The sequence below is a fragment of the Engraulis encrasicolus genome, chromosome 2, assembly GCF_034702125.1.
Source record: "Engraulis encrasicolus isolate BLACKSEA-1 chromosome 2, IST_EnEncr_1.0, whole genome shotgun sequence".
Classification (NCBI taxonomy): domain Eukaryota; kingdom Metazoa; phylum Chordata; class Actinopteri; order Clupeiformes; family Engraulidae; genus Engraulis; species Engraulis encrasicolus.
Window position 1 is genome coordinate 35,274,767 of NC_085858.1, and position 12,308 is coordinate 35,287,074.

At 41.4% G+C, this 12,308-nt stretch overlaps 2 protein-coding genes across 5 annotated transcripts in view; both read right to left on the reverse strand.

The window, feature by feature from the left end:
- The window catches only part of pbx4 (pre-B-cell leukemia transcription factor 4), a 50,297-nt gene extending 47,022 nt beyond the window's left edge, over positions 1-3,275 (reverse strand). For 3 of the 4 annotated variants that reach the window (XM_063187580.1, XM_063187574.1, XM_063187556.1), the window contains exons 1-2: positions 2,891-3,172; positions 1,791-1,983 (exon numbers count right to left, since the gene is read on the reverse strand). In XM_063187580.1, coding sequence (XP_063043650.1) covers positions 1,791-1,969 — 179 coding nt within the window. In that variant the 5' untranslated portion in view covers positions 1,970-1,983; positions 2,891-3,172. The other variant, XM_063187565.1, reaches the window with a different exon arrangement.
- Positions 3,276-5,874: 2,599 nt separating this feature from the next.
- Positions 5,875-11,402, reverse strand: LOC134462214 (uncharacterized). The gene is made up of 11 exons (XM_063215126.1): positions 11,304-11,402; positions 10,971-11,001; positions 9,496-9,748; positions 9,326-9,399; positions 9,151-9,223; positions 8,649-8,742; positions 8,469-8,528; positions 8,299-8,370; positions 8,063-8,204; positions 7,243-7,330; positions 5,875-6,463 (listed from the first exon to the last, which is right to left on the reverse strand). Exons 1-11 carry the CDS (start codon positions 11,339-11,341, stop codon positions 6,375-6,377), a joined length of 1,014 nt encoding a protein of 337 aa, XP_063071196.1. The 5' UTR covers positions 11,342-11,402; the 3' UTR covers positions 5,875-6,374.
- Between the last annotated feature and the right edge of the window lie 906 nt (positions 11,403-12,308).

The window sequence follows — 12,308 nt, forward strand, 5'->3', positions numbered from 1 at the left end:
GACTAATCCCATGACAGACTTGTAAGGGAGGGTGTGTGTGTGTGTGTGTGTGTGTGTGTGGCGGGGTGTTAGGGTGGCAGTGATGTAGAAAGTCCCAACGACTGAACACTGAACAGTTACTAGACTGGCATTAAGTGGATTTGCCTCCATGCTCAGGCCATTAACAAACAATGCGCGTGTGAGCCTGCAAAATGTGTGACCATTAATACTACTGTGAGCTCCGATATAGCTAATTCAGAGGGATCAAAAAGGAAACAATGTAAAAATTAAATGATACACTAAAAAAAATAAATTTAAGATAATGATAATAATTAGATCACTCATATTTTTTTCCAAACCATAGCTTCGAAGTCCATGAATATGTACCAACTACAAAGCTGTATAAACAAAGTAAATAAGCCATAACATAAAAACATAAAATTTCCGCCATCATATCATCAAACGCAACGGCAATATCCTTGCCTTCATAACCTGTCTATGAAGCGCCCGCCCCTATCTCATTAATAGAAACTCGATTTGTGGACAGCTGCGTTCGGGTACACATTATAGGAGAATTGATTGCACCCTGCATACAATGAAAAGGATGAACACCAGGGAGGGAGGGGGTGAAAGAAGAGTGAATTAATTAAGAGAACGAGGTGGCCAAATGGTTTGGTGGAAAATCACAAGCTAATGACACACCGCCGAGTGGCCGCTGCCTCGCATTATAAAGCGGCTTCTGTGCGAATTCCCCCAGCTTCAATTTCAGATGACCTTTCCCGAGCTCATATACAACCACACCGCATGAATATTCCGTTGTGATATGTGACAGCTGTGGGTGCAGAGAGCACACCGTGACGATTGCCTGCATTTGTTATTTTATGTACAAGAGGGCGTGCAAAATAAATAACTACAAGAAATAAAACACACAATTAAAAAATAATAATAATAAACTTGCATTAGGCAAGGTGTATTGATGTTGATCTTCTGCCATGCAAAGAGTTCTGAGGCCTTATCATATCATGCACCAGAAACGTTACATTACTAAACATCCATTTAAATTTGAAAGCCGTCTCTGCACGACGGCGATGACTTAATTAAGACCTCCCTGATTATCTATGCTAATGACAAGGTAGCAGATTAATCTAATTCATTCATCTAGTGAAGCTCGCAGTTTGGCCAGCGCAGATACCAAATGGCTTTAGAAGGCACGTTTTCACTACATTGCTGATACAGGTACAAAGTAAGAGAGCAGAATTAACAGATTTTAAAACGCAACAATTTTACACCTCCCTATCGCGTAAACAAAACAGACATGTGCAACACTGTTACTCCTCAGGCTTTAACTAGCTGTATTGTCGTTACATCTGTCAGCAATAGGGATCTAGAACTAGGCTCTGCTCGTGGACTTCATTCACCTTTGTCATGAGCAAAATATTCAGATAATGGACCACTTTCTGGTCTGAAAATAGCCACCAAACATGCACCTATGTCATGTGTTGACATGTGGCCAAATGCACAAGTCAAGTCGACAGCATTGTCATTTTTAATTAATAGTTAATCAAGGGTTATTAAGAGTTTTGCACCATATAATGCTGGAAAATGTGATATGAGTTATTTCAGGATTCAGTCAATGTTTTACACCCATGGACACAATACGCTGGTGTCAATGCTTTCAGTTAAAACACAAGCAAATAAGAGTGCTGCATAGGCCTACACAAAAGTATAACAGTTTTGATTATTTCGTGAGCATTTAGAAGAATGTTGAATGCACTGAGTTTCCACAACCACCCGTCTCTTGAATGCCTTACCTTGCCTGCGCTTCGTCAAGGCTCTCGTCTGTGATGGCCATTATTTGTTGAAGAATATCCCCAATGTCCTGCTGAGGCTGGCCGAGCTGCTGCTTCCGAACCGAGTCAGGGTCAACATCGGCTGGTGTTAATCCGCCGAGTGCTCCCAGACCCGCCAGCATCCGGGTCTGATCATCCATACTTCCACAGAAGTCTTTTTTTAACCAACAATCGGATGAAAAGATAGTCAACTAACAATGTAAAGAGTATCTCGAAAAACAATGCAACGGATATCACACGATTAGCTAATGTTACACAGAATTAAAAATAAACAAAGATTACAATTTAAAAGCAAAACATCAAAGGTTGGATTAGGCTAGTTTCACTACCAGCAACAACAATGAGGATTTGCTGGCCACGAATGTTACCGACTTGCCCGATAAGATAATACCACATGCACCCAAAAGGGGAGCTGGTTCAGACAACAGCTTTCTTAGTGGAAATAGCAATAATGTTTTAAGTGGTAAAAAAAACAACGAACACAGCCACACAGACAAAATGTGTCTGTCAAACAGACTGTCACCCTAATCGAATGGCACAATCAAAGCGCTTCAAAATATGTTTATGAACCCTAACCTCTGTTCTCAGTGCGTTCGGTCAATACAGTGCATTGTTTTCGCAAGTAGAAAGTAGCTAGGCACCAGACAGCAATACGGGCTAATTAAACCAGAGTCTTGGCCCCGACAGTTCAGTCAGATAAGTGCAACTTCCTATGCCATCTACAATGTAGCCGTGTAATGATTTGACAGTACAATTCAATGTTTTCCATGGGCAATCGGAGACCAAGCAAGTCTAAATAAATCGACTAGTTAACCTGCAAGCGAGCTAGCAACCTTTTCACTGCCGTGCTAAATCGAGCTAGCTACCAAGCAAGAAAAGCTAGCTCACGTAAATGACAACGTTTGGTAGCTAACCCTGAAAGAGAAACGAATACCATGGAAAAAATGCCGAATCAACTGACGGAAAGCAGTCAACACCGCAAACCTACATGTGGTGCAACAGCGAAGCATTTATGAAATGTCTTGCAACACAATGCATTACCTCAATGCAAAACCACTTACTTTCAACAATTTCTTCTTGCAATGGAGCTACCTCGCAGGCTATTAGCTAAGCTAGCGACAACAAAATACCATGTAGCCAGCTAGCTGTTCAACGGGTCCTTAACAAGGACCAGAGCCAGTCGCAGGGTTCTCCTCGCGCTTCAACTGGATTTAACCAGGTATGTGGCTAATTAAAAAAAAAACAATTCGAAAACACGACCAACTCGACACAGATTAAAAGTCAACCCCACATGCTTCCAACTCGCCACCTCTGGTCGACTTTTTCTTCTATCTTACTATGCTTGACTTGCCTCTCTTTCTCCTTGCTTTCTTTAGCTAGTGGTTGTCTCCTTTTCCCCACTCCTTGGAACACACACACACCACTGTAGTCTCGCGCACTCCGTCGATACTCACAGCTACGTCATCGCCCATGAGGAGGTTGTTGTACATTTCTAAACCTCCAGGGGGTTTGTGTTAGTAGTTTTTTCTTAGCGTGAACAAATGAAACAAATCTCATGTGTTGTGATACATTCACCTGAAACGAGCCAATAAGGGTATTGTAAACAACCATGGCAGGTTATGATAAGTAAGAGCGTATAGCATACGATTCCCAGACATTTACTCGTTCAAAACCATCTCTGTTGTTCATGCCATCCCGTGCCCTACAGGTTAGGCCTACTCTTATTTGCCTACATTTAATAAATAAATGAACAACGATCGCAGGCAGGTCAAATAATATGCCACACAGACAAAGTAATTTGGGATAAAAGCGACCTCGTCCATGCATTGGGCGACATTGTTGCATCTTGCATGCATATCTTTGCGTAAAACAGGGACACTTTTCCTTTGTATAGGCTACTTTATACTGTGTGTGTGTGTGAGTGAGTGAGTAAGTGTGTGTGTGTGTGTGAGAGAGAGAGAGAGAGAGAGAGAGAGAGAGAGAGAGAGAGAGAGAGAGAGAGAGAGAGAGAGAGAGAGAGACCTGTCTTGGGCTGAATGTATGTAAGAGTGTGCTATATGTGGTGTGTGTAATGATATGTGTAATACCTGTGTGTAAGGTCTTCTGTATGTGTGCACATAGGCTTTATGTCCACTTTGAGTATTATATATGGGCAAATTGACACAATCATTTGGTTGTCAGGAATGGCGTTTGTTTGCACTTCCATTAATTGTTTCTTCTCCCCAGTAACATAATTTTAAAGGACCACTTCAGTTAGCCTAACTGGGATATCATGCTCAATGAGGGAACCACAAACTTCAGACTGCTCTCAAAATAGTTTGGATATTGGAGTTCAAGTTTCTCTGGCTTTAGAAAACAAGACGCATTGTTGTACGCGTGTAGATTAAAAACAAGAGGTTGTTGTTTGGGTTTTTTTCTTTCTGCAAACGTGGACGTTTCTGCGTGGTAGTTTATCACTTAGATGAGTGAAACATTCCTGTCTGACGTACGGCTCGCGGAATGCACAGTAGGAAAGAGGCAGGCGCAGGCTGGTGGTGCGTCTCGCGACCGTGAGATGATGGGTGTAGGGAGGGGAGCGGGACAAAAACTGGCCCGGGTTTATGCTGACGCTCGGCACATCCCTCCAGCACAATCTGCCACTAATCAATCTGAAGTGAGAGTAAGAGTATAGGCCGGGGAGGCTGCGAGGCGAGCCTTGGACTGAAGTCATTACCACTGCTCCAAGATAAACTGTGGGGCCTACAGGGCAGAGGCGAATACGGCGCGCTGCGCATCCTCGCCTCCTCCAGCGGCACACGCTCCGTATATCCGATGAAACTGACAACTTTTCAATCATGTCGGCCCCCCACTCCTGGGAGTTGGAGGCCAAGGGTGCTTCATCCGAATCTTAACATCACTTGATGACATCTTATTTTATTTGTTAGTAGTACCGCACCCTAATAATTTATTCTGGTCAATTTGGGTACGAAACTGTACATGTGCGCTTTTAAAAGCACACCGCATCGTTGCAAACATTTCTTAGAACCAACACGTCTTTCTCTTGGTATCTTAAATGGATAGTCCTGCCCATTCTGGGTTGTTTAAAGGCCAATGCATTTTCTCAGCCCACAAGCTCTGCCTCATTTTCATCTAAATAAGAATCGATCCCCCTCGCCTTGCACCACCCCCAGAGCCTCCATTGCCGAGGACTTAACCCCACTTTTCTCCCACACTGCTTCAATCTTATTCCCACCGTGCTCTAATTCTCTCCATACAAAAATACAGCCACAGAATTTAATTTGCCGTTTTATAATGGGAAAACGGTGACGAAATGATTGAGATGGACTTCCTAGAAAACATTCCCAAGGCCAAAGGACACACACACACACACACACACACACACACACACACACACACACACACACACACACACACACACACACACACACACACACACACACACACACACAGTGCTCCGGTGCATAATTGCTGGCACCACATCTGTATGCAGTTAAGCAGTATTGCATCCCACAAGAATCTGTAGTTACACACACCAGCACATAAACACACATAGATACAAGACTACTGGATATACCAGTAAAGGTGAAAGTGTGGTACCCTGGGATGAGTAGTGGATCAGAGAGAGAGAGAGAGAGAGAGAGAGAGAGAGAGAGAGAGAGAGAGAGAGAGAGAGAGAGAGAGAGAGAGAGAGAGAGAGAGAGAGAGAGAAAATGAATGTGAATCACTGGCACAATGTCAGAGCTTCGTTCTGCCTCAGTGCCCCAGCAATCTAGGGAAGAGGGGAGAGAGGAGAGGGGAAGAGGCAGTGGGGGTGGGGTGAGCCCCTGAACGGACAGGGGACACACAGGGATGGGAGGGTGGATGCAGAGCTGGAGTAGGGAGGAGGACACCCGGTGCTCACAGACTAGTGTCCTCTCAAACACATGAGAATGCTGTAGTAGTAGTAGTAGTAGAACATGTAGGGTCGGTGGCGGAAAGTGCGCTGGTTGCACCCCCCCCCCCTTCAAAACATTACAATCTTCATGAGGCCATTTGACAAAATTCGTGTCATTTCAAAAATGCATTTTGCAATGCTTTGATTTTATTATTCTTACCATTTTATTTTTTTTATCAGTTACATGACAAATCTGGTTTGACATACAGTGACAAGGTGCAGACATGATAACCAGTTACAATCAACAGCAAGACTATAGTGCCATCTTGTGGCCATTGAAGAGTATTGTATTTTATAATAGCTCATGGCATACAGAGGTTAGTCAGACTCTTGGTAGAACAGTCTTGCCAAATATGAACAAACATTAAGTTTTATATACAAGCCCATAGGATTAAATATTGACATTTGTTTGGTGGCAAATGAAACACATAAAAAAACAACAACAACAACTTGAAGGCAGGACATGAATGAAGCCATCAAAGTCATTGTTCACAACCTTACTTATAAATACCTTGGTCTGAGTTTGATGAAGACCTGTGTACTGGCATTGACTGGCAATATTAAAAATAATATTGAACAGCACAAATGCCTTTGGAGTTTTTGAGTCAAGATTAAGATGTTGAGCTGGGTGCGGATCCTTTCAGTGCTGGGTGTGGATCCTTCAAGGGACAAGGGATATCATCAAAACCTGCCCGTTCAGCTGCAAGAAAATCAAGCAATTAAAATCAAGTCACACGTATGGCACTTTAATAAAATGGCATTTTTTAAAATAGCTAAATGCCAATGGATTAAAAAAAAAAAAACGCAAATACTTCCTTGGTTTAATCATCATCGTTAGCGTTATTATAATAATTGTGACTACTAGTCATTGCTGATCAACCTATACACAGCTGGATCCCATTGCTCCAGATCATACTGTTCTAATATGGTCCTTAATTTTGATTTTAATGTCACCCCGATGATGTTAAGGTCTTGTGACAACACACACACACACACACACACACACACACACACACACACACACACACACACACACACACACACACACGAAGGAAGCATTGCAATCGCTTCAGACCTTGAACTGTGGCGCTGGAATTAACAGCAGCAGTCTTCAAACTAATTTCTCACATCCTTTCCTGTTGCTTGTGGCCTATAGCCTCAGTGTCGCTCCCACCTCCGTGGAGAAAATAAGTTTCCCTCAATGTAGGCAGAGCAATTCAACATCCTAATTGCAAACGAGATTCAATATACGATTCAACCCCCATTGCCCCATTCAACATCCCAATTGCAAAAGGAGATGACATTTGAATTGTGCTTTTGCGAGATATTGAATAAAACTTTGAACATCAATGATGTCGAGCCTTACATCACAAGGACACAAGCAACAGGAAAAGGACTGGAGGAACTAGTCCGAGTGCCACCCTAAGTCTTACTGGGAACAGGGAACTGTCTATCTGACTAGGCTTGGAAGGAACATACCCAGTTTGGCACTGATCTCCTTAATGTCTCTCTCACAGCTCTCCTGGAAGGACAGCAGCTCTTTGCACATCTTCCTCTGGGTATTCAGCTGATGGGAAAGCACATGAATAGTGTTGAGCAACAAGACAACCAGCCATAGTGACACTTACATTGAGCGCCGTTACATGTGAGGAGTATTCCATATTTAAAAAGGGAATGGTGGCAGGATTCGGTTTGCATGTGAACTGAAGATTCTGGAAATTGTTTAAAACATAATGCTGACAATATTCTGTGTGATATCGGAATATTCTTTGCATGGAACTGCGCTCACTGTTGCACAAGTACATGTTTGTTCTGTGTGAAGCAAGGTTTGACATTCTTTAATGCACCATGACTGACTAAAAAAAGACAATTTTACATAACTTTCTGAATGAGTCATTATACTATCTGGATTCAGCAATAAGTTCTATGCTGGAAAATCAAGGTAAGCTTTTAAGTTTGTTTTCAGAGTATGAAAGCATAAAAAAGTCAAATGTATGTGGTTAAGACCAAGATGCTTTCTTTTGCTAAGTTCTGAATGCATTATTCAAATTCTCTTCATGTCTGCAAACCTATGACACTGTGAAAACCTATGAAACCTATGACACTGAAACCCAGCAGAGCACTTTGAGTGGACAGTACCATGTGTAGGCTACCTCAACTGGGTAGATTCTGACCTGCCATTCTGTGCTCACAAGTCCTTCACCACAATGTGACCATTTCCTCGCCGCTGCCAATTATCTCCCCCCTATAGACCCACATTATCACAATAACCATGACAATAATGATTTAGGTTCATTACCAAGAGTTCCACGGTGTGGAGATGTTTTGTCTGTCTCGAGAGTATAGCGTTGTATTCTGGTTTGCTGGCAATGAGTGCGCTCTGTGAGGACTGTGCCACCAATTTGGGGTCTACAGGCAAACCCTTCCCCTCCTCCATGGCCCTGCATTGCAGAAAGCACAAAAGGGTGAATTTTTCTAACTTCTCTTCCCTTGGGAAAAACAAAAAAAATGCTATGCTTGAATGAATTTACTCACTTTGTTAGTTGTTCAGCTTTGGATTTATGCTTTTCAAGCAGCGCGTCCCACATTGCACTCTCAGTCTCCAACCTGCAGCCACAGATTGTAATATGATAATGCTGCAATGTAAAACATTAACTGAATACATTTGAATGGAAAACCATGAAGCCCATGCAACATCAGGTTACCTCTTGATTGCATTGGCGCACAGAGTCACAGTCCTTTCAGGATTAGGGTTACTTGGTTTGCTGAGACAAAACAAGTACAAACAAAACAAAATTTACAAAAGTTAAATGTTTGATTATTATTATTATTATTATTATTATATTATTGCAATATGTTTGTACAAGGAATGTTCAAATACTTACGTTTTGTTATTTTCTTCTTTTCCCTGCTCAATTTTGCTGCTTTCTTCACGTATTTCTTTTGCCACTCGAGGCCACTGCTCTTTTAAGGTTGCCACTAAACATTCCAACCAGAGAGAAGGGAAGACAGTCGATCATTGCAGGTCTCACAATCCACAGGTTATCATGGAACATGCAGTCTTTTCCCGCAATTGTTTTTTAATTAAGGTGGTGGGGTTGGCCGGTATCCGAAATGTGCAATATGCTGTGCAGTTTCATATGAAATTACATAAAACATAAAAATACCATACACATTTTGTTGGAGTAAATTACATAATCTGCATTATAGTACATTATAAATGACGCTCACAATCCAAAATCTATCTTTTCAGGGACTAATCTAATCTAAACTGGTCTAGGTAGATGGCATTTGTTGTCAAGGTGGCCACCTTAAATATTAAGTGCTGGGGGAAACCTTGAACATGTCTACCCATTAGCAAATACAATGTTAACCAAACTGTCTTACCTTGCTTTTGGAATATCTCTAGATCTGCACCCGGCACAGTGACCATAGCCTTCTGAAGTTTCTCCACAGCTATCTAAATAAAACAGTGTGTAGGTACTTCAATAACACATTCATGCCCTTGAAACAAACTTGAAGTGTTCCTGTGGAAATCATTCTGCCAAAAATGTCATCTTACATTCATAGCTGCTTCCATTAATTTCTCGGCTCTTTCCTCCTCAGATAAGGACAGGCTGATAGACTTGCACAGGTCTGTAAGCAGAGATTTGAGGGAAAAAAAATTCAGAAGGAAAGTACCCACTTGTCACTTACAATATAAATATAAAATAAAACATTAGTTGAACTTACTTTGAATGGCACCGGGAAATGCAGGTAGGGACCGCCTGCTTCGTGTCGATCGCCTCCAAGATTTGCTCTTTGAGCGTGGGCTCAATGCTGGATCTTCCTTGGGTTTGGCAGCAGTGTCTTCTGTGTTAACTTCCAGATCTACGTCATCCTCTATAGAGGGAGACGTCACACGGGGAGACTTTGGGGGTATTTCTGAACTTGGACAGTCATTGTGTTTTCTTTTGATTTCCTTGTGGTTTTCTTGCACTTCCATCTGCAGTAGACAATTGGACATACCAGAGAACAACAAAGTCACTTCTTACACACTGACTAGGGGGAACTCACTCGTTGAAGGACCAGTTCAGTCAATTTCAATATGCTGTTGTATTGCTCACGCTTCCCTTGACTTGTCAGTACTCTGTGATGCCACATTTTTTGGCTAATCCCTTTCTGAGATATGAGCTATTCTAATGGGGGCAGCGTTTGTTTACGTTTTAAAACAAATTTAACATAGGCCTACTCCAAATATTTTCCCAAAAGGTACCGCTGTTTGCTAGTTGTCTGCTGATCTTGTATAACCTTTCGGATGTTTTTTGGAATAAATGTTTAAAAAGCTGGAATGAAAAGCAGAAGACCTGCCAGATATTTCTTTTTACAGGGGATTTCACTCATCAACGTAACTGAAGGAGTGTGATAATTGCAATTCCAATGCGGAATCAGCTGATTCATTGAATTGGCTGGAGTAAATATTATGTGACAGGATGTCAACTTTTTTTTATATCAGTCTACTCTATTCATGTAAAAATATATATATATCCAGGACTAGTACATTAAAACAGACTGAAAAAAAGTAATATTCATTCTGCATTTCAATAGAACAACCTCCTCAACATGCAACTCTACATCGCTGCCGATGGCTTTAACGTGCTTAGCTGTATTGGACACAAACTTTATCTAATCAACAGTGTTGGGCAAGTTACTCAAAAACTGTAATGCATTACTGATTACAGGTTACTGTATTTTCAAAGCAATACCTTACACTACAATATTACTATTTAATTAATATTTAAAATGTAAGGCATTACACTACTTTTGCATTACTTTAGTTACTTTCGCCAAAATAACTGTAGCCATATGGATCTGGTCATACAGTGTGTATCAAGCTCAGTCATAAGTCATGACTTTTTCACCTTCCATCCAGGAGGTGTTTTTGGCAGCATGCAGAGTAAAGACTACCAGGTTCACGAATAGCTTCTTTCTGACCCACCACACTAAATACTGTACTACTCAAATCCAGGTCATTGTAATCCATTGTAACTACAGTTATTTAGCCCTGAAATGCCTTACATTACTGCATTACAGCAAAAAGTAATGCATTACAGTAATTAATTACTTTTGTAATGCATTACTGCCCAACACTGCTAATCAAAGTCAAATCAAACCATCTTTTTGTTGTGTATGACGTTTTGAGTTGCTTTGCTAGCAGCATCACTTACCTCGTCTGACGTTTGACCGACATTTCCACTTCTGAAACGACATGACAGTAAGTCAGCAAATAAAAAGTGTTCACAAAATTTCAACACAACAAAGGTGACATTTGGTGTAGGTGTAGGCCGCCTATCTACCAAAGAGTTTGCTCGCACCTAGTGTAACTTGAAATTAGTTGTTGGATAGTAGACAACTGAATGATCATCAATGTCTGTCATGCTTTATAGATGTAAAATTATCACCCGAGATAAGAGAAATAAACCCTTAGGGGGGAAACAACTACACAATGACCTAAAAACTCGTGTTTTCATCTTAAATCTTGAATAAACGATAAAACACACCTTGCATCGGGACACTTTTCTTGTTGTTGTTCCGCCATTTTGATCTCGGTGCCTTCAAATTCCCGCGCTACGTAACGACGCAACGCGCAGTATTTACACATGGCATGCTGGGAAATGAAGTCGCATCTCTTCAACTGGCCTCTGATGATTGCCAGAGCTCTGATGATTGCTACCCCCCCCCCCATGCTTTTCGTTCAACAGCCGTAGATCTTATACTTTTCACATAAACTGTCTCATTACAATATAACAGCCAGGTGGTGTACATTATCTGTGGTTATCATCTTTAAAAACATCCCAGAGAGACTCCGTCACAAAAATGTGCACCCCTTCTTTAGGTCTACTCTGAAGAATTCAATCAAGATGTTCCAGCTTTACACACAATCATACCATCCCAGTCTTGAGTAGTGCAGGCGTTATTTTTCCAAAAACCATAAAATGCCCTTTTAAGGCGAACCCTCAGTTTAAACCTTACAATTAAGTAAAGGTCTATAATAGCCTACGTTCATTTATATTAACCATCTTGCACAGACCTTAATCCCCGTGGAGAGCCAGGCTGATAAGTGTTGGTGTTTAAAAAAAATAATAATCATAACCACAATCAGTAGGCTATGCAGAAAACCATATGCACATGTAACCACAAAAAACTTCAGTACCTCTTGGGGACAAACAGGTCAGTTGTCCCTAGGGTTGTAAACTGTCTAAGGAAATAATGAGTAGCACATCATTCGTGTGGGGATCTGGGGGAAAATTTGCATTTCTTACATGAAATTTCCTGCATTGTAACGAAATTGTGTCCTGTTTCAGCTCAACACGGAACAGTATTTTTGTTTGACGATTCCATATTTCAAGGGACGGTTGGCAACCGTCAGTTGTCCTGAGCCAAAAGAGGGGGACCGAATTGGATCCTTATTCCATTGCAGGTACTGGGTGGCTGGGGGGTGACCTTGTTCTTGTCCTGGTTATCATGTACTATATAACCTTTTGCAGTTTCATTATGAACAATTT